The sequence below is a fragment of the Pocillopora damicornis genome, chromosome 2, assembly GCF_964200805.1.
Source record: "Pocillopora damicornis chromosome 2, jaPocDami1.2, whole genome shotgun sequence".
Taxonomy (NCBI): Eukaryota; Metazoa; Cnidaria; class Anthozoa; order Scleractinia; family Pocilloporidae; genus Pocillopora; species Pocillopora damicornis.
In genome coordinates, this window is record NC_142671.1 from 4,252,154 (window position 1) to 4,273,830 (window position 21,677).

The 21,677-nt window shown below is 39.2% G+C and overlaps 5 protein-coding genes across 5 annotated transcripts; all 5 read right to left on the bottom strand.

The window, feature by feature from the left end:
• Positions 1 to 1,628: 1,628 nt before the first annotated feature.
• Positions 1,629 to 21,358, bottom strand: LOC113674615 (uncharacterized). Its single transcript, XM_089197163.1, has 4 exons — positions 20,408 to 21,358; positions 19,961 to 20,284; positions 17,711 to 19,508; positions 1,629 to 1,882 (listed from the first exon to the last, which is right to left on the bottom strand). Exons 1-2 carry the CDS (start codon positions 20,526 to 20,528, stop codon positions 19,983 to 19,985), a joined length of 423 nt encoding a protein of 140 aa, XP_089053289.1. The 5' UTR covers positions 20,529 to 21,358; the 3' UTR covers positions 1,629 to 1,882; positions 17,711 to 19,508; positions 19,961 to 19,982.
• Positions 2,296 to 2,922, bottom strand: LOC149049602 (uncharacterized). Its single transcript, XM_089198033.1, has one exon. It carries the CDS (start codon positions 2,920 to 2,922, stop codon positions 2,296 to 2,298), a length of 627 nt encoding a protein of 208 aa, XP_089054159.1.
• LOC149049603 (uncharacterized) lies at positions 2,976 to 4,640 on the bottom strand. Its single transcript, XM_089198412.1, has one exon. It carries the CDS (start codon positions 4,638 to 4,640, stop codon positions 2,976 to 2,978), a length of 1,665 nt encoding a protein of 554 aa, XP_089054538.1.
• LOC149049604 (muscle, skeletal receptor tyrosine-protein kinase-like) lies at positions 5,995 to 7,055 on the bottom strand. Its single transcript, XM_089198413.1, has 2 exons — positions 6,950 to 7,055; positions 5,995 to 6,473 (listed from the first exon to the last, which is right to left on the bottom strand). Exons 1-2 carry the CDS (start codon positions 7,053 to 7,055, stop codon positions 6,025 to 6,027), a joined length of 555 nt encoding a protein of 184 aa, XP_089054539.1. The 3' UTR covers positions 5,995 to 6,024.
• Positions 12,216 to 19,530, bottom strand: LOC149049605 (ficolin-1-like). Its single transcript, XM_089198414.1, has 3 exons — positions 19,194 to 19,530; positions 13,169 to 13,552; positions 12,216 to 12,520 (listed from the first exon to the last, which is right to left on the bottom strand). Exons 1-3 carry the CDS (start codon positions 19,528 to 19,530, stop codon positions 12,216 to 12,218), a joined length of 1,026 nt encoding a protein of 341 aa, XP_089054540.1.
• Positions 21,359 to 21,677: the final 319 nt, after the last annotated feature.

Genomic DNA, 21,677 nt, shown 5'->3' on the forward strand with positions numbered 1-21,677 from the left:
AACATCAAAACATCCCGACAAGAAGCTGGATAATTTCTCCCGCTAAATGTATCTTAGTTATATTTTCTTGAAAAAAACAACAAACACACAAACAAACATACAAAAACCAATTTATGTTGCATGGCTTGGTGATTCGCGTGTTTCACTTTCGTTATGATTTCCGCCGTTGTTTCTAGAGGAGGAACCGGAGTGTGGGCTCGAACAATATTTAATGACCCAGCATATCATAGCCGGAATGTTTCATTATTTAGTCCGCAAGAATGATGACATCTTAGGCTCGGCTCATCTCTCGTTACTTTCTTGCTTAACGGGAAAAAATACTCCCAAAGGTTATATGGGAAGTAGCCTAAAGAGATCAAGAGTCTAATCCTGACATCACTGACCGTTTTTTATGCCTTAAGGGCAGAAGTCTGGAATGAAGTAACTTTGCAGAATTCAGAATAATGTCGTTCTTATCATGGTTGTTACTAAAGACTAAAAGTTCTCCCCTTTATTTTCTTCCTTTCGCAGTCTTAGTAAAATCGATGCTTGACATACAAAGAGATTCTTCATTTTTTTAAAAACCTTTGGTGGTCTTTATAAGATATAAGTCAGCCATTCGTTTACACTTGTGCGGTCAAATGTGACAACACTCGGTCAGTTTCTCTCATATCTTTCTCTCAATATCACTCCGCAACTTGCCGTTATTGAAATACCATCTGGTTTGTTGCGCAGACTTATAGAGTCACTTGGAAATTTTACTCTGTCAGCTGTATAGACTTTGTTTTAGTCAGCTGCAAAAATTAGCTAGTTTATACTTTATATTTGCTAAAATGTAGACATCACTCCACTAGCTTGTTTTATCATATGGCACGGAAACGGTCATAAGCCGTGTATTTTTGTTCACGAAAGCTAACAAACTACTTGCCAACCTATAGTCCAATAGCCAACCAATAGTCCTTAGTACAGCCCTCACGCTCGGTTAGTAAGAAGTTGGTATTGACTTATTCGATTGGTTGTTATCATAATACTCTGTCAGTTGTAAGAAATAATTAGCTTGGCTACACTGTCTGTTGCAAGAAATAATGAGCTTGACTTTTCTGTCCGTTGTTTGCACTTATTCGGTCGGTTGTAATCTTCATAAGGCAATTTAGTATCACCAACTGAGTTAAGAATGTAAGTTGGCCACCGTTGACTTGAGAGTTTCAAAGATGACGTTTTGAGGGTAAGTACTTCGCCACAGCAAATGACGAAGGGCTAACGAAGGGCTAACAGAGGGCTTACGCTCGAAGCGTCAGCTTTAAAACTCTTTACAGTGGCCAGTTTACGTTACCAAGTCAGTTGGTAATACAAAATTACCTTGTTTTATTCTCCCAGCGACACAGCACCACAGCTTCTTTAGAAACTTACCCCCTCTAATCATGATACACTGTAAGTTGTAGGGACTTTTTCGGTCGCTTCTAAACATGATACCCAACCAGTTTATACCTTTACTCATTAACATCTGTCAGCACATTTCCCATATTGTTCTCCATTTATTTCCCAATAAAATGCTTAGGGCTAGGGTCATCTGTGATTCAGACAGATGATGCTGTGAGGAGAATTAAGATGCAAGTCACTCTTATGGGTCAAAGGCGTAACGCACTGACTTGGTCGTTTGCAAAATTTATTCTGTCATTTGTGTGACTCATTGATTTTGTGGGTTGTAAAAACTAACGCTTCAAACGCTTCTGGTCGTCTTCCTATAACTATATGCAGAGTTGTTTTATTCGTGCCAGACTGGATTTCCTTTTCTTTCTCCCAACAGAGAGGCGGTAGCCGCTCCCCTCGCTTGCCAGTACAATTAGACCAGTGACTGACTCTCTGATTTTTGGAGGAGGCTCATGGATATGGACTTGCTGATCTGTGAGAGGCAAATAGGAAGTAGTTAAATAAAAATTTAAAGAGAGTAGCAGTGATTTAAATGGTTGAAGGCCCATGCTAACTAAAGGAAGCAAAAAGTGTTATCTAATTATATGTGTAATTACTGTTATTTCTGTTTGAAGCCAAGAGACTTTCAGGGGCTGGAGCATCAAATTGCGTGACGAGCCCTTTTCATATAAATGGGGAATCAGAGTTTTTGAAAATACCTTTAAAGACGTCGATCCCACAAAAATGCACTAGCTGCAAAAACAGATGCAGATACCATGAAAGCGATCGCAGTCAGCTGAAAAATCGACAATCCAGTCCTTCTTGCCAGTGTTCGTGATTCAGATTTCAGATCTGGAAAAGGAAAATAATCTGCTTATAACAAAGCTATTAATTCTAAAAGGTTTTTTAACGCCTCTTGGGGGTTAGAATTGTGTCATAGATAGCTGCTAATTCGTAACCATTGTCTCTGTTTAACGCAGGTTTCGTAAGTTTAATTTGAATAGCTTCTTTTATCCTGCGTTTGAAGGTGTTAACTTCGGTTGATAGTACTTTTGTCTTATTTGGGTCCACCGAGTGGCCCTCTAGGCGACAATGCTCGTGAACAGCTGATGAACTTCTTGATTGGTGTTCTTTCACTCTGATTTCCAGAGCGCGGGCCGTTTCGCCAACGTACTCCTTGTTACACTTCTCACAATGGATCTGGTACACAGTACCGCATTTCTTGAGATTGACAGTTGTGTCCTTGACACGTACCAATTGTGATCTTAAAGAATTGACGGGTTTATGAATAAGTGTAACATCGTGTGACTTGAACGCTCTTTGCAGGCGTTCCGAGATACCTTTGATGTATGGCGTTGATGCATAGATTTTCTTCTCGTTTTGAGGCTCTTCGGTATCTTCTGTTGTAGATTTTGGATGTGGTATTGTTAGCATCCATTCTGGATAGTTATTCATTTTTAGAGCTTGCTTGACATGCTGTGTTTCTCTAGTTCTGTCCTCGTTTTCCGTAACCAAGGTCTGAGCTCTCAACATCAGGGTGTTAACCACAGCTCTTTTGTGTTGTAGATGATGGTTTGACTGGAAGTTTAGGTACTGGTCCGTGTGCGTATAGGTTTGCGGTACACTGAGATCTTGGTAGAACCATCTTGGTTAATACTCACACAGGTATCAAGGAAAGGAATCCTGCCATCCTTTTCTTGTTCCGAAGTGAACTGGATGTGTTGGTCAATGGAGTTTAGATGTTCTGAGAAGGAATCGACGGCGTTTTCGTGAATCTTGGCCATCGTGTCATCAACATATCGATACCACATAGTTGGAGGGGTGGGGGCGGTGTCCAGAGCTCTGCTCTCGAACTGTTCCATATAGAGATTGGCCACTACAGGGGAAATTGGAGACCCCATTGCGGCTCCTTTCTTTTGTTTATAGAATTCACCCTGGAATGTAAAGTATGTGCTCGAGAGGCACATCTCTAGTAGAACAGATAATTGGGCGATATCTAACGGGCATCTGTCCGGTAAGCTGTGGTCACTTCCCAGTTTGGCTCTGACAACTGGAATGGCTTCATTGATCGGAATGCTGGTAAACAGTGAGGAAACATCGTATGAAACGAGTTTCTGTCCAGGGGGTACTTCAAGTTCTGCAATCTTGTTGACAAAGTCTTCACTGTTAACGATGTGATGACTGTTGAGGCCAACAAGAGGTTTCATAATCTTAGCAAGGAACTTGGCAGTGTCGTACATCACGCTACCAATGCTCGAAACTATTGGCCGTAGCGGTACGTCTTTCTTGTGAATCTTGGGTAGCCCGTAGAACTTTGGGACATTCTCTGCTGTGGGGTACAGTTGATTGTAAAGATAATTAGGGATTCTCTCTTCTTTGCGCCACTCCTTCAAGGCTTGAATGAGTTTGTTTTTGATGGCTCTGGTTGGGTCGGATGTTAATTTTTCATACGTATTGGTATCGTCTAGGAGAGCCTTCACCTTGTTGTGATAATCTTGTTTGTTTAGGATTACCGTAGTGCGCCCTTTGTCCGCCAGTAAGATTACAATTGAATCGTCTTTTGCCAGCGCCTTAATGGCTTCCCTTTCAGCTCTGCTGATGTTTGGTCTTGGGGGTTTGCTCTTGCTTACGATTTTAACTACTTCATTTCTCAGGCTCTCTGCTTGGCTTTTCTCTTTTAGTTGAATACAGGCCAGTTCAGTGGCTGCCACGATCTCATCAACTGGAATCTTTGATGGAGTTACGCTAAAATTCAGACCTTTCATGAGAACCGAGCGTTCACTGTCGGAAAGAGGGCGGTCAGAGAGATTCATAACCCACTTTGTCCGATCAATGTTGGTATCTCCAATGTTTGTCGTCGGTGACCGAATTTCTTCTTTACTGATCAGTAGGCGGTCAAACGTTTGCCTATGGCGGCTCTTTGCCATCTCAAAGTGCGACGAATGTGTTTTCTCGAAGAGAGTTAAGATTTGATTATTTATCTCTGTTGACACCTTGGATTGTAAACTTGATTTCAGTTCTTTTACGCTCTCCTCGTACTTTCTGATCGTAAAGTTGCATTGTCTTATTCGTTCCTGAAGAAGTTTCTTCTCGGCATTATGAATAATCTTCATGGTCTTAACACCTTTCATACAGGTTCGTAGTTTCAGGCTGTTTGGAGTAATGTTGTTATATCTGCATCGGATGTTAAAGTGCTTGTGATTCTGCCACCGGGCGAGTTTTCCAAGCGTTTTCTCTCCTTTCCTAACCATCTTTAGGACTTCGCGTCCATGTTGTCGTAAGATACAATCAAAAACGTTAATTTCCTGCTCCGGAAGCATAATAAAAGTTAAAAAAATTTTTCCAAACTCGGAGCTAAAAATTAAAACTTATGAAATATTTCGTCCGTATTTCGACCGGACTTCATCAGTCAATGATATGAATGTTAAAAAGGTTGAATTTTAAAAAGGTTTTTTAACGCCTTTTGGGGGTTAGAATTGTGTCATAGATAGCTGCTAATTCGTAACCATTGTCTCTGGGACGTCCCTTCTGGCAATTTGATAAGTTTTCACAAGGACAGAGAGTTAATAGACGCGTTTATAAAGGGAAGTAACCATGGTGGTCAGACACAATGAACATAATTAAGGCAGACTTTAGAAATGCCTTAGACTATCGACGTCGCTGTCACAGTTGAGCCTATTTTCTTTTATACTTACTCTTGATGCATCTATTTGATCAAACTTTGTAGAATGTTGATGTCTGTGTCGAAACATTAGTTTAAATACATACAGCTAAGAAGGCAAGATAATGACCTCTGTGTCACACAAAAGCTAAACAATTAATTTATGACCTAAATCATTGACATGTAAGTTGACCTCGATAGATGCCTTTTCCCTTGCTATGTTAGTTGCAGCACACTGATATTTGCCCCCATTCTCCTTCTTCACTGTTTCTATAAACAGTTGGTAATGAGTGTTTTGGTGACGTCGATCTCGAGTGACCATTGTCCTTGAAGTAGATTGGACATCATATGAATTGTTGTTCTTGATCCACCTGACGGTTGACTGTGGATGACCAGTGGTAATACAATTCAAAGTAACGTCAGAACCGATGACAACACTTAGGTTCCACCGATCTTCAACAACTTGAGTTACAGTTTGAGTGCCTGATGGGTGAAAGTTGGTCCCTGGGGTGAATTGCGTTGAATGCCGATCATTGCTCCTTGCACATGAGATGCTTGGCTTGGGTTGAATCTTGGCGGTGCAGATAAAAGTTACAGCAAAACTGACAACAGCGCTTTGGTTTGTGGGATCTTCCACATTTTGAATAGGTTGGAGCTCTGAGGAATGACAATGAGGCAATTATTGTTGCTATGATACCAAATAGACTAGAAGGAAGGAAGACACGCCTAAGGAGTGGCTTAAGGCAGTTAAATAGCTGGAAACGAGTCCTTCCTATTTCCAAAGGTAGTTGGTAAGTGACAAATCAGCAGTTATTCCTCATATTTTAAAGCAGGAACGATCCTAAGTTGTTGCTGTCATTAAATTTCCCTTTCACGTCCATTTATGCCTTCCTCTTCAATTTTTTGTCTTTTCTTTTCATTTTGTACGGTGATTTTTTTCTCCACCTCACCATACTAATATTCTGTTAGTCACTTCAGGTTGAAGGTAATTTTGTTTCATAACCTTCCTTTTGACGAGACAAAGTTATAAAGCTTTTCAGATAAATCATCTGCACAGTTTTTAAGAATAAATTGTTCTTTTCGGGCGCAAAAAATGAATGCCTCTTACCTAAATCCTCTGTCAATAAGGAAGACACTCTTGATACCCTTTCTCCAGCGCTGTTATTAGCCACGCAGTTGTATTTGCCAATGTCTTCCATCTTAGTTCCTGTTAACAAGAGCTGACTGCGAACGGTTTTGTTGTCTAACAAAATAACCTTCTCCTCTACCCTTGGGTTGGTTTGTAAAGCATGTGGATCATCGTTCTTCACCCAAGAGATGGTTGGCCTGGGATGACCGGTGGCAGTGCAGTTGAAAATTACGCTGGAATTGATAAAAGCACTTTGGTTCTTTGGATATTCAATAATTTGAATGTTTTTGGCTCCTGTAGAACAAAAGTGAGACAGTCGTTAAAGTATATTTTTGTGAGAACAAAGATACATAAAGGAGTTGTAACATTGAAGGTTGTTAAGGGTTGGTTCAAGTGAAGACAGGCGTCTAGACCCCCCTAACACTCGTTCTGTTGTATCGTCAACAGCTTGCGTAATACATAAGAAAAGGTCAGACATTTAGTTATTAGACACTGAGATCAAAAGCGAAAATGTCCTCTGGAGTTATTTTCCATCAAATTTTATGTTGTCATATTTTTTTTACAATATTCCTTAAATATAAGAATTAAAATTTTGTGGCTTAAAGATCGTTAACAACTCCCAAGAAACTTAAAGCTAATAATAAGAATCTCATTTTGACGTGACGTGGTGGACTGCTGATAGAGTTGTTTCTTTTCTATCTTTCGTTTTTTTTACTCGACCCGTCTTACTCAAATATTTTTCATGATCTTTGTCCTGCTTTGTTATTTACCTTCAGGACGAATTTCGACTGATTCTCTCCTGCAGTGTGCACGATAACCATTTCCTGCTTCACATGTGTAGCTTCCGAGTTGATCTGCCGTCAGTTTTTCGTTCATTAATGTGCATCTATGTTTTTAACACCATTTGTCTACCCTGTACACATCTGTATCCAGTTGGCTTATCCTGTGGATCGTACCACTGAATATACTCGGTCCATCGATCGTAATATCCTGCATCAATACTCCTGGGCTGCGCCGTACAAGTCAGGTTAACCGCAGTACCTACAGATAGTTCTTGCCTTGGTGGATTTATGGAAATCTCTACATCAGGTATTACTGGAGGAGGGAGAAAGATAGTCTATTAACATATGTAACATAAAGAATTTGGCAGCGGCCATTCTGAGCTTAAAAAGATAGATTGCGAGAAAAACCCAAAATACCTTCACAACTTACTGGTCAATTTAGTGTTGCAATTCATGCCCGTGGCTTGAGGGAGATTCAAGAGACGACTCGTCACTATAAGGACCACCAGTAAAGGTTTAGAAACATCATCTGGCCAAATATTGAATCCCATCAATACACGTTAGCGAGTATCTGTGAGTCTTGTTCAAATAGCCCGTAAGGAATATTGATCGCGTAATAAAGAAAAAAATGTAGCATTCTTAAAATAATGAAATTTCATCGTCATGATCATAATCTCTTTTTTTAACACAAGTGGTTAAGAAAAATTGCTGACGCCCGAGGAACGCAATAACGGTCGAATCGTTGAAATTTTTTCAAAAACAAGGAAAGAACGAAAGAAAACCAAAAAAATCAACGACAAAAAAAAAAAGAAAAAAAACACAGAATCGAAAAACATTTACTGTGTGTCAATTAAGAAATAAGTTTTGGACAGCCTTTGTAGTCTGGAAACACAGACAAGTTTGGGCGCTAATTGTACATGAATTTAGCCTTTCTACTGGCAGCAGCACTAGAAACAGAAGCTTATGAAATCCTACACCGTGACTTTTGGTGACTTGCTTATTGTGGTAGCTAGTCTTCCAGAAAAACTCAGCGAAAATCATTAAAGAAAAACAACAAAAAACTACAACTTTGACAATCATTACGGTAGGGATTATTGGCTGTAAAAAGCCCTTAAGAAAAAGCTGACTGGCCATCAAATCAACCTCAGTAAACCCAAATGTAGTTTTGACGGGTACTGGCGCCCTTGTCGGTTTGGAATTAGCTTCAACGGCGATTTTCTTCTTTCATCTTCTCGTTCTTACTCAACAGATTAAGACGTCTTAATCGTCTATCAAAATACCCATTTACGGAAAGGTATGTCACGAGGTGCCTGATAAGTGCATTAATGTTCTGAAAAACACTGACCCCAATTTTCTTTTTCGTTGTCAAATACTTGGTAAACAACGCAAACCACACTAAAAGATGCGTGGCATGCCACCATGTTAATTCTAATGATTCCACGTTAGGTCTCATACCACAGACTTAGAAACAAAATACGAACCAGGTAAGAACTGACGAATTCTTATAGCGAAGAAAGCCTAGAGTTAGTTTAGAGGAAAGATTTTGTTCAGCTCTGTAAAGTGGGATTTAGGGTTAGTGTGGAGAGAGATGAAAGTTATAATCAATTGCCGCGTGTGAGCCGGGCTCTTACCTTGACTGTCCTTAGTGCTCCGGGAAAGTAGTAGCTTCCTTGAATTACTGGTTTTATACTCCAACCTACAAAAAGTATCATTTTTCGAAAAGTGGGCATGGAACGCTCTGGGTAATTTCGGTTGTTTGTCAAGGATTACTATGTTACAATCCGGTAATTAAACCGTCAGGCAGCTTTTTCAGGCGCCAATCGTAACTCAACGCTCCGGCTGTCTTTTTTATCAATTCCAAATCATAGCTTTTACTTTAAAATTTTGGGCGAATTAGCCTTCATTACAATGTAGTCTGGAGAGTAAGTGACATGATGTTATGATTAAGAGTGATAGCAGAGCAAGCTTGAAATGGCAGAAATCGCCGGAAACTACGATGGACAAACAAGATGTGCGAAAGTTCTATTGATTTTACGTGTAGAATGTTCATATTTCGAAATATTTATCGCTGTAAATCGACCGCATTTCGCTCCCCATGCCATTCCTTGTAACGTGTTCAAATTCACAAAGGTTCCTTTCGTAACTTAACACCGAGTCACACAACGCGTGACGCTTTCATGAATTACTCGTTTGCTTCTCAACGGGGCATAACCATACCTTTTCTTTTATAAAAAAGAACCCACGACCCGCATAAAAACCTAACAACGAAGATCAGTAAATTAGGTGCCTCAATACTCCAGCAAAAATTGTAAAAAGCTTGTGACTGCGTTTATTTCCTTTCCAAAGGCCCACTTGTTAGAGATTCGCCCAAGTAAACGAAAGCTTTCACTGACATGTTTGTTTGGATCGAGGGCTTTTAACACCCATCAAAATGCAGGTCAAATGATCATCAAAAGCGATTTTGTTGACACAGCCAGTATATTTTTCTTCTCTAAATATGTTCAGCTCTTTACTATGGAGATGGGTAAATATTGAGGAAACTTTGGCGCTCTACAGTGGAAGGGTCGCATACCTCGGGATTGTGGAAGGATTAAACAGGCTAAATCGTACCTCCTAAGAGATCCACGATGTAAATTATCTCGTCAATAAGTATGCAAGTTGAGATGTAATGCAATCTTTGCTCTGGCATCCTTGGAACTCGTTCAGCTTATCAAAATAAGCAAACATAAGTCCGGATAGCGTAATACACACACCAACATAGCATACACACACCAACAAAAAGGATACTGTCTGCCTAATGACCTCTACTCATCCTACCTCCAGCGCACACAACGGCTTTTTTCCAATTCCCATCGCGAAGAATGCACACGTTTTCTTATCACACAACTGACCCCAAAATAAAAGAAATTTATTCTAAAGTCTTAAAAAATCTTATAAACGGAATTCAACTGTACCTATATTCAACAAGTCCAAGTCCATATAAACTTAAGCCATGATATGAATGAGCTGGCTCCAAGAGCCTTTTGATTGCTTTTGTTTTGTTTTGTTTTTTTCCCTTTCCACTGACGAATAAAAATGTTTTTTCTGCTTCACTAAAAGTATTTTTAGCACAATTCTTTCTTGCTCGTGTCCAACCTTCCCCTTTATATTTCAAAGGGTTGAAATCTCTGGCTCCATAACTCTATGCTCGAGAGGCTATCTCATCAGATATTTGGCAATGTTTCATACAAGATTTAGAGGGAGTTATAGTTTTCGAGCTAAGCTCGAGAAGACACTCGCGTAACTTGCTTGGTTCTTTCTAAATGCTTCGTAACTTACTTTTTTTCTTGTAGAATGCTTAGTCAAGACCCATTCCATTCCCGCCGTGGAATTGCATATCTTGAAATAGACACGATTGACTGCTCATTGCTTCCGCTTCGTTTCCGTTTCCTTCAGCGGTAATGATCGTTCATCATTGACCAAATTTCTTAGTCCGAAAATTTAAACCTTTCCACGGTTTTTGCTTCTTGGCCCATTTTGCTTACCGAGAAAGCCTTTCCTCACCGTAAAAGGGTATTTTCACCGTTGATTGACAAGTAAGCTTATAGATGTCAAGAAACAATGATTTTATCATCATATTATCCGACCCGAGAGAGAAATGTCACAAGCTTGGGACATTTGGGAATTATTGGTTCACGTGATGGCCTCGCTCATTATTGAGTCTACGTGGCTCAATGGTAGAGGTTCGGAGCATGGAATCTGAAAGTGTGAGTTTCGATCCCTCTTGGGGACTCGGAGATGTTTTCTTTGTCCTAACTCCGTGACAAGACAGATAAACATTTCGGTCTGTTCTTTATTGTTAATGTTGTTCTGTCGAAAGAGGGAACTCTCTTAGGCGATCAAATAACCGTTTGATAACCATCTAACAACCATTTTCAGAGTGACACATTAGTAATGACTGATAATTCGACAAAATAGGCGGAAGTCCTCATCAAAGTCAATTGACTCTGATAACAGTGATGATGACAGTCTTCTCTGGATTACTCTAGCCCGGACGACCAGTTTACACGATCAGAAAGTTATTCTTGGGTTCACACAATTTACTGTGGAACTAAGATATTTCACCAATAATGGTCAAATACAGTGTTCCCCTATTAATTTCTCCACCTTTGGTGCATTGTCTAATATTACGCCTTAACTGCTCAGTTCAACCTTACTCCGAATTACCTTATTTTCTTGTATAAATTGCATGAACTTCATTTTCGCTTTAATCGATTGTTCGCACCTTTGGTCCTGGTTTTATCCGCCAATTTTTTTCACCGTATGCCATTTGCTTTTCTGGTCGATCAGGTGTCTTAATCAAGTCATAGGGTCGAAAAGTTCATTTCGAAAGCTCAAAGAAAATTTCACTGGGCTGATTTTCATTTCTGATGCTCTGGAAGCGCGGGTAACATCTTTAGGATCTAAATATCTCCAATTAATCATTCCTGTTCAGTCGTATCCATATATTCCTTTTCAAGAAAGTTGTATGCTTTTTTTTATGATCGTGCAACGGAGCCAATTTTCATAGTTGTTTTTGTCGACTTACTTGCAATATTTTCAATGTTCAGTGGGTACTTAGTCGTTTTGTTCGCATTTCGGCTACAAATATTTCTACAAATAGTTTTCTGTGATAAGAATACATGAAAGTCATATATTTGTACTGCGGAAAATACAGTTTAAGCAAATGAAGATCATCGCAGTATATACTCAACTTAAGCAGTTGAGAAATAAAACCTGAAAAAAATTCAGGCCTGAACGGGAATCGAACCCATGACCTCTGCGATACCGGTGCAGCGCTCTAACCAACTGAGCTATCAAGCCAACTGGGAGCTGGTCAATTGTGAGTTCGTTATATACCCGTAGATGGAGAAGGTGTGATAAGAATACATGAAAGTCATATATTTGTACTGCGGAAAATACATTTTAAGCAAATGAAGATCATCGCAGTATATACTCAACTTAAGCAGTTGAGAAATAAGGCCTGAAAAAAATTCAGGCCTGAACGGGAATCGAACCCATGACCTCTGCGATACCGGTGCAGCGCTCTAACCAACTGAGCTATCAAGCCAACTGGGAGCTGGTCAATTGTGAGTTCGTTATATACCCGTAGAATAGAAGATATATATGTGAGTTCGTTATATACCCGTAGAAAAAATAGTTTTCTCTCATTTGATTATCGTCATTGCGTTGGTGTTGGGAATTCTTAAATACCAACGAACGCGCTCTTTCACCATCACACCCTTTCTTTCATTGTTCTGCGTTTTGTCCGCCTCTCTTCTCGCCGTTTGAATTCTGCAGGTCTGATTTTCATTTCTGATGTTTTGGGAGTGCGAGTAGGATCGTCAAGATCTAATTGTCCCCAATGAATATTTCCTTTTTTTTTGCTTCCATAAATTCCGTTTAGATTTGAACGAATAGCACAGTCTTCTGGGAACCACCAGCTTTCCCCTACTTTTTCAGGACAGATGGAATGCTTTTGATCCCAGGTTCTAAACTTTGAGCCATTATGATCACGGAGAGAATCACTGACAGTCGCGTCTGTTAAAAAAGTAAGATCCACTCATAAATTATTTGAAACTTGTGCGCAATTTTTGTCAAGATGAAAAAAAAATGGGAAAAAAGATTTTTTAATCTCGAGAAGATGAGTGAGTAAAAAAAAGGGAAAAGAAAAACGTGAATCTGACCATTGCGACATTGAGCTTTAATACTTGCATTACAGGTCAGATTTTCAGACCCTTTGCTGAGTCAGGGACTCGTTAAAGGACATACTACACGAAATCTATTCATTAGTGTAACACGCACATATACATGCGGTAATATGCTCACAAAGTGCTTAGTCTAGACGAAAACGTATACAAGAAAAAATAGTCGAGGTGATTTATTGTTAAAAAGCTCATATGAGGCTAACTTAGACGGCTATAACTGAGCTCTTCAGTGTAGTCATTTTGTTGATACTCGATGGACCAAATTCATCTTCTTTAGCCTCTAACTTTGATTTCAAGACCGGGAAAACCAGTCAAGTCCCGAGAGTAAGAGATCTCAATCGTTTTGTCTGTCGACTGATAGGTACTACAATCATTTTCTTTTTTCTTTTTCCCCAGAGAGTCGTATCCTTTTGCTTCACTGTTTCATTTATTGTCACGCAACGAAGCTACTTCTCATTAATTGTTGCTTTTATTGACTTACTTGCCAAATTGCCAATGTTCAGCTGGTACTCAGCCGTTTCGTTCGCAATTCCAAACCATTTATATTCAGCGTAAACAATTGTTTTAGAATCGACCCCCAGATCCACTCTAAGCCTGTTGTTTTTATTCTTTTTAGTCAGCCGGAGGATCTTATCCAGTCCGAGCCAAAATTCCCCATCGAGGAAACTTCCAAAACCATGTTTGTAGTCAGCCCAACTGCGGTTAAAATCAACGGAACCAGTTAGTCTTCTCTGGAACACTGTCCAGCCTCCACCGTCTGTTGTCTGGTCACAGTATACATGAAAGGCTTGTGAGTTGTCAGGTTTGATTGTATAAATACCATTGATTCTCTGACCAGATCTGTGCAGCTCAGCACAATTTTTAACTGTTGAATGAAAATACGAAAGTTTCGTCAACAAAGTTGCACGTAAAAAAGCCGAGGATCGTAGATGAGAAAGGAATCTGACTTCCGTCGACCACATCCTATGCCTCTGTGTGACGATTGTCTTTGAGTAAATTTTGATTTGCCTTAGTTTTAGTGCGCAACCTCGCACATGTATGATTTGTCTACACAGCCTGCAACTGATGAAATTGATGCAGAGAAATCGAACTAGTGGTAATTTAGCTCTTCATCACTATGGTGTAAGAGGTAATCTTACTTACATGTACACGCTGAAGATGAGATTAGAATCACCAACAGTATTGGCCCGAACAGCCAATTAGAAACTCTGAAAAGGGAATTCATCTTATGTAATGTGAAGCTCTCTCTTGCTTTAAGCAACGAAAGGTTATAATATGTAACAGTGACGGACTGAAGAAACACCGTCATTTATAGTCTGGATTGGAATTGATTAGCTATTTAGGCCATTACTGCAAAAGCTATTTATGGGGGTGTACGAACTTGTTAAATATCACAACTCAGTGAAAGAGTGTCCAGAATTGTCTGGGTCGACCACACACCTTTCCGTGGGCGATGCGCTTAAATGGGGCAGAATTTGGGGCAGTGGCTTTCACGAATTACCGAATTACATCTTACGAGAAAAATTTATCTCAATTTGATCCCTACAATCAATTAGCGTTTGAAACTCTGACCATAACCGAGAAGTTGTGCATTGTCGACTATTGTCGAAAGAATATTTCGTATTAAAAGTTACAAGAAAGTTCTCTTGTTGACTGTTGTGCTGATAATCGAATACCTATGTTGTGCTACATTAAAAAAGATATATATTACTGGTATTTAATAATTAGTAATAGTTATTATCTGATTGAGTTCTCCCACATCATTTCCTCTGCTTGATAATTTGACAGTAATCGTTACCGCGGGATTATAAACTGGGTCATGGGGATAAAGTTATCTCAGTTTATAATTTCTTGTCATCACGAATACGCCACCGCCAGGAGTTTTGTGATGTTGAACTTTCCAGAGTTATGCTTAACGTGGGTGTTAATTCCTTTTAATAGCTAAACACTTGTCTAATTGTTAGAAAGATACTTAATCAGCTGCATTGTTATTCTGATACTTGGACTGAAGGGTTTAGGGTCCAAAAATCACCTGATGTGATTGTCCAAGGGCAATTGTTAGCAGACAGAAGTTTGGATAACTTGAGCTAAAAAATATTATTTCTTCCTGACAAAAAACACACACAAGGGTAATAAGGGTAGTAATAATTGCTCCATTTTTCGTTCCATGATAACACTCCATACAAGTTGGGAATTTTTTTCCGAGGTCGTTTCCTCTCACATAAACTAGACCTACAATTCATAAATATGTAGCAACTGCTTCACTCTTTCTTTTTATGAACATCATCCTTGAGCGCATGAGTAAACATATTTTCTTAAGTGTGCTATTAAGTTCATCAAAGTGCTACCCACGCGAAGATTACGTTTTTCATAGAGAATTTACATGAAATACTAAAGATCAGAAAGAGGAAATAAAGGTATTCTTTATTAAAGACCCTACTACTTATCGGCTTTTGTAGCCATCTTTAGATCAAAAGAAAAGTTGTGCAGAGTCGAACGCAGACTTCAGACAAAATTGTGTTATTTATCAAAACCATTACACATAAGGTTAGGACTTTTGCGTGCAAATGTCTTGTTACTGTCTGTTAATTTTCCAGAATAAATCAATTTGACCCGACTACAAAACGGAAGTGAATTAAAACCCTTAAAGTGCTCGTAATTCAATTAAAGACATAAAAAGGTCCAAAAGAGATGGAGAACATTATGGGGAGGTTCTTTATGACAGTGGTCGACCTCCGGGACATTTCAACATCAAAACAGCCCAACAAGAAGCTAGATAATTTCTCTCGCTAAAAATATCTTAGTTTTATTTTCTTGAAAAAAACAACAAAAAAACATACAAAAAAACCAATTTATGTGGCATGGCTTTGTGATTCGCGTGTAAGGGCGATAATTGCTCCATTTTCGTTCCATGATAACACTCTATACAAGTTGGGAATTTTTTTCCGAGGTCGTTTCGTTTCACTTTCGTATGGGGTTGGGCATGATTTCCGCCGTTGTTTCTAGAGGAGGAACCGGAGTGTGGGCTCGAACAATACTAAATGACCCAGCTTATCATAGCAGGAATATTTCATCTTTTAGTCAGCAAGAATGATGACATCTTATGCTCGGCTCATCTTTCGTTACTTTCTTGCTTAACGGGAAAAAATACACCCAAAGGTTATATGGGAAGTAGTCTAAAGAGATCAAGTGTCTAATCCTGACATCACTGACCATTTTTTATGCCTTAAGGGCAGAAGTCTGGAATGAAGTAACTTTGCAGAATTCAGAATGATGTCGCTCTTATTATGGTTGTTACTAAAGACTAAACGTTCTCCCGTCTGTTTTCTTCCTTTCGTAGTCTTAGTAAAATCGATGCTTGACATACAAAGAGATCCTACTTTTTTTAATAACCCTTTTGGTGGTCTTTAGTAGATATAAATCAGTCATTCGTTTACACTTGTGCGGTCAAGTGTGAACATCACTCGGTCAGTTACTCTCATATCTTTCTCTCAATATCACTCCGCAACTTGCCGTTATTGAAATATTATCTGGTTTGTTGCACAGACTTATACAGTCACTTGGAAATTTTACTCTGTCAGCTGTACAAACTTCGTTTTAGTCAGCTGCAAAAATGAGCTAGTTTATACTTTATATTTTCTAAAATGTAGACATCACTCCAGTAGCTTGTTTTATCATGTGACACGGAAACGGTCATAGGCCGTATATTTTTGTTCACGAAAGCTAACAAACTACTTGCTAACCTATGACCAATACTCCTTAGTACAGCCCTCACACTCGGTTTGTAAGAAGTTGGTATTGACTTATTCGATTGGTTGCTATCATAATACTCTTTCAGTTGTAATAAATAATTAGCTTGGTTACATTGTCTGTTGTAAAAAACAATTAGCTTGACTTTTCTGTCCGTTGTTTGCACTTATTTGGTCGGTTGTAATCTTCATGAGGCAATTTAGTATTACCAACTGAGTTGAAAACGTAAGTTGGCCACCGTTGACTTGAGAGTTTCAAAGATGACGTTTTGAGGGTAAGTACTTCGCCACAGAAAATGACGAAGGGCTAACGAAGGGCTAACGAAGGGCTAACGAAGGGCTAACGAAGGGCTAACGAAGGGCTAACGAAGGGCTAACGAAGGGCTAATAAAGGGCTAACGAAGGGCTAACGAAGGGCTAACGAAGGACTTACGCTCGAAGCGTAAGCTTTAAAACTCTTTGCAGTGGCCAATTTACGTTACCGACTCATTTGGTAACACAAAATTACCTTGTTTTATTCTCCCACCGACGCAGCAGCACAGTTTCTTTAGAAACTTACCCCCTGTAATCATGATACACTGTAAGTTGTAGGGACTTTTTCGGTCGCTTGTAAACATGATTCCCAACCAGTTTATACCTTTACTCATTAACATCTGTCAGCACATTTCCCATATTGTTCTCTATTTATTTCCCAATAAAATGCTTAGGGCTAAGGTCATCTGTGATTCAGACAGATGATGTTGTGAGGAGAATTAAGATGCAAGTCACTCTTAGGGGTCAAAGGCGTAACGCACTGATTTGGTCGTTTGCAAAATTTATTCTGTCATTTGTGTGACTCATTTGATTTAGTGGGTTGTAAAAACTAACGCTTCAAACGCTTCCGGTCGTCTTCCTATAACTATATGCAGAGCTGTTTTATTCGTGTCAGACTGGATTTCCTTTTCTTTCTCCCAACAGAGAGGCGGTAGCCGCACCCCTCGCTTGCCAGTACAATTAGACCACTGATTGACTCTCTGACTTTTGGAGGAGGCTCATGGATATGGACTGGATCTGTGAGAGGCAAATAGGAAGTAGTTAAATAAAAATTCAAAGAGACTAGCAGTGATTTAAATGGTTGAAGGCCCATGCTAACTAAAGGAAGCAAAAAGTGTCAACTAATTATGTGTAATTACTGTTATTTCTGTTTGAAGCCAATAGGTTTTCAGGGGCTGGAGCATCAAATTGCGTGACGGGCCCTTTTCATATAAATGGGGAAACAGAGTTTTTGAGAATACCTTTAAAAGACGTCGATCCCACAAAAATGCACCAACTGCAAAAACAGATGCAGATACCACGAAAGCGATCGCAGTCAGCTGAAAAATTGACAATCCAGTCCTCCTTGCCAGTGTTCGTGATTCAGATTTCAGATCTGGATTTGCATCTTTTCAGCTCTTTTTAAATCACCAACTTCTAATCAGGAAATTCTGTCCATCTAGGGCACAGGGGACGTCCCTTCTAACAATTTGATAAGTTTTCACAAGGACAGAGAGTTAATAGACGCGTTTATATAGGGAAGTAACCATGGTGGTCAGACACAAAGAACATAATTAAGACAGACTTTAGAAGTGCCTGAGACTATCGACGTTGCCGTCACAATTGAGCCTATTTTCTTTTACACTTACTCTTAATGCATCTATTTGATCAAACTTTGTAGAATGTTAATGTCTGTTTCGAAACATTAGTTTAAATAAATACAGCTAAGAAGGCAAGATAGAGACCTCTGTGTCACACAAAAGCTAAATCCATGATTTTATTACCTAAATTATTCACACGTAAGTTGACCTCGATAGATGCCTTTTCCTCTGCTATGTTAGTTGCAGCACACTGATATATGCCCCCATCCTCCTTCTTCACTTTTTCTATAAACAGTTGGTAATGAGTGTTTTGGTCACGTCGATCTCCAGTGATCATTGTCCTTGAAGTAGATTGGACATCATATGAATTGTCGTTCTTGATCTACCTGACGGTTGACTGAGGATGACCAGTTGTAATACAATTCAAAGTAACGTCAGAACCGATGACAACACTTAGGTTTCACCGATCTTTAACAACTTGAGTTACAGTTTGAGTGCCTGAAGGGTGAAAGTTGGTCCCTGGGGTGGATTGCGTTGAATGCCGATCATTGCCCCTTGCACATGAGATGCTTGGCTTGAGATGATTCTTGGCGGTGCAGATAAAAGTTACACTAAAACCGACAACAACGCTTTGGTTCGTGAGATCTTCCACATTTTGAATAGGTTGCAGGTCTGAGGAATGACAATGAGGTAATTATTGTTGCTATGATAGCTGCTGGTTCGCAAATCTCTTGCAAATAGACTAGAAGGAAGGAAGACACGCCTTAGGAGTGGCTTAAGGCAATTAAATAGCTGGAAACGAGTCCTTCCTATTTCCAAAGGTAGTTGGTAAGTGACAAATCAGCAGTTATTTTTCATACTTTAAAGCAGGAACAATCCTAAGTTGTTGCTGTCATTAAATCTCCCTTTCAAGTCCATTTATGCCCTCCTCTTCAATTTTTTGTCTTTTCTTTTCATTTTGTACGGTGAGTTTTTTTCCATCTCACCAAACTAATATTCTGTTAGTCACTTCAGGTTGAAGGTAATTTTGTTTCATAACCTTCCTTTTGACGAGACAAAGTTATAAAGCTTTTCGGATAAATCATCGGCACAGTTTTTAAGAATAAATTGTCATTTTTAGGTGCAAAAAATGAATGCCTCTTACCTAAATCCTCTGTTAATAAGGAAGACACTGTTGATACCCTTTCTCCGGCGCTGTTATGAGCCACGCAGTGGTATGTGCCAATGTCTTCCATCTTAGTTCCTGTTAACAAGAGCTGACTGCGAACGGTTTTGTTGTCTAACAAAATAACCTTCTCCTCTACCCTTGGGTTGGTTTGTAAAGCTTGTGGATCATCTTTCTTCACCCAAGAGATGGTTGGCCTGGGATGACCGGTGGCAGTGCAGTTGAAAATTACGCTGGAATTAATAAAAGCACTTTGGTTCTTTGGATATTCAATAATTTGAATGTTTTGGGCTCCTGTAGAACAAAAGTGAGACATTCGTTAAAGTGTATTTTTGTGAGAACAAAGATACATAAAGGAGTTGTAACATTGAAGGTTGTTAAGGGTTGGTTCAAGTGAAGATAGGCGTCTAGACCCCCCTAAAACTCAACAGCTTGCGTAATACATAAGAAAAGGTCAGACATTCAGTTATTAGGCACTGAGATCAAGAGCGAAAATGCCCTCTCGAGTTATTTTCCATCAAATTTTATGTAGCCATGTTTTTTTTACAATATTCCGTAAATAAAGAATTAAAATTTTGTGGCTTTAAGTCGTTAACAACACCCAAGAAACTTACAGCTAATAATGAAAATCTCATTTTGACATGACGTGATGGACTGCTGATAGAGTTGTTTCTTTTCGTTTTTTTTTTTCTCGACCCGTCATTCTCAAATATTTTTCATGATCTTTGTGCCGCTTTGTTATTTACCTTCAGGACGAATTTCGACTGATTATCTTCTGCAGTGTGCACGATAACCATTTCCTGCTTCACACGTGTAGCTTCCAAGTTGATTTGCCGTCAGTTTTTCGATCATTAATGTGCATCTATGTTTTAACACCATGTGGCTACCCTGTACACATCTGTATCCAGTTGGCTTGTCCTGTGGATCGTACCACTGAATATACTCGGTCCATCGATCGTAATATCCTGCATCAATACTCCTGGGCTGCGCCGTACAAGTTAGGTTAACTGCAGTACCCACAGATAGTTCGTGCCTTGGTGGATTTATGGAAATCTCTACATCAGGTATTACTGGAGGAGGGAGAAGGATAGCCTATTAACATATGTACCATAAAGAGTTTGGCAGCGGCCATTCTGAGCTTAAAAAGATAGATTGCCAGTCCGAGGAAAACCCAAAATACCTCCACTACTTACTGGTCAGTTTAGTGTTGCAATTCATGCCCGTGGCATGAGGGAGATTCAAGAGACCGCTCGTCACTATAAGGACTACCAGAAAAGGTTTAGAAAGATCATCTGGCCAAGTATTGAATCCCATCAGTACAAGTTGGCGAGTATCTGTGAGTCTTGTTCAAATAGCCTGCAGGGAATATTGATCGCGTAATAATGAAAAAAATGTAGCATTCTTAAACTAGTGAAATTTCATCGTCATGATCATAATCTCTTTTTTTAACACAAGTGGCTGAGAAAAATTGCTGACGCCCGAGGAACGTAATAACGGTCAAATCGTTGAAATTTTTTCAAAAACAAGGAAAGAACGAAAGAAAACCAAAAAAACAACGGCAAAAAAAAAAAGAAAAACAAAACAAAAAAAAAAAAAATCACAGAATCGAATAGGATCAAACTGAGTTGACTCTAGTAACATGATTATGGTGAGCTAGGTTGATCATAGTAAATAGATTATATTCGCTCAGTTTGATACCTTTCTTTTTTAAGAATATCATGCAGTTACATTACCAATATTTTTTATATCTTTTTGCTCTATTTTTGATTTTTCGAGTTAACATTACTGTGTTTCAATTGAGAAATAAGCTCTGGGAAAGTACTGTTAAAGCTGCCTTGAATTACTGGTTGCAGCCTGTGTTATCTGAAGCAAAAATTCAATGGTTATGTGGAACGGTAAAAAAACAGCTCAAGTTCTCAGTGGGTGTATGAATATGCCGTTTTATTCTCAACGGGGCATAACCATACCTTTTCTTTTATAAGAAAGAACCCACGACCCGCATAAAAACCTAACAACGAAGATCAGTAAATTAGGTGCCTCAGTACTCCAACAAAAATTGTAAAAAGCTTGTGACTATGTTTATTTCCTTTGCAAAGGTCCGCTTGTTAGAGATTTTCCCACGTAAACGAAAGCTTTCACTGACATGTTTGTTTGGATCGGAGGCTTTTAACACCTATAAAGATACAGGTCAAATAATCATCAACAGCGATTTTGTTGACCCAGTATATTTTTCTTCTCTAAACATGTTCAGCCCTTTACAATGGAGATAGGAAAATATTGAGGAAACTTTGGCACTCTACAGTGGAAGGGTCGCATACTTCGGGATTGTGGAAGGATTAAACAGGCTAAATCGTACCTCCCAAGAGATCCACGATGTAAATTATCTCGTCAATAAGTATGCAAGTTAAGATGTAATGCAATCTTTGCTCTGGCATCCTTGGAACTCGTTCAGCTTATCAAAAT

Bases quoted from the DNA above. Each gene is read 5' to 3' on its own strand.
- LOC113674615 (XM_089197163.1), bottom strand. From the start codon at position 20,528: ATGGGATTCAATACTTGGCCAGATGATCTTTCTAAACCTTTTCTGGTA. The intron at 20,285-20,407 runs GTAAGTAGTGGA...TCCCTCCTCCAG, and splicing joins TTGCAACACTAAACTGACCA to TAATACCTGATGTAGAGATT.
- LOC149049604 (XM_089198413.1), bottom strand. From the start codon at position 7,055: ATGAACGAAAAACTGACGGCAGATCAACTCGGAAGCTACACATGTGAA. The intron at 6,474-6,949 runs GTAAATAACAAA...TTTGTTCTACAG, and splicing joins AGTCGAAATTCGTCCTGAAG to GAGCCAAAAACATTCAAATT.
- LOC149049602 (XM_089198033.1), bottom strand. From the start codon at position 2,922: ATGTTGAGAGCTCAGACCTTGGTTACGGAAAACGAGGACAGAACTAGA.
- LOC149049605 (XM_089198414.1), bottom strand. From the start codon at position 19,530: ATGTCTCACTTTTGTTCTACAGGAGCCCAAAACATTCAAATTATTGAA. The intron at 13,553-19,193 runs GTAAGAGGCATT...TTCATTCAACAG, and splicing joins CTTATTAACAGAGGATTTAG to TTAAAAATTGTGCTGAGCTG. The intron at 12,521-13,168 runs GTAAGTCAATAA...CTTTTTTAACAG, and splicing joins GAACATTGGCAATTTGGCAA to ACGCGACTGTCAGTGATTCT.
- LOC149049603 (XM_089198412.1), bottom strand. From the start codon at position 4,640: ATGGTTAGGAAAGGAGAGAAAACGCTTGGAAAACTCGCCCGGTGGCAG.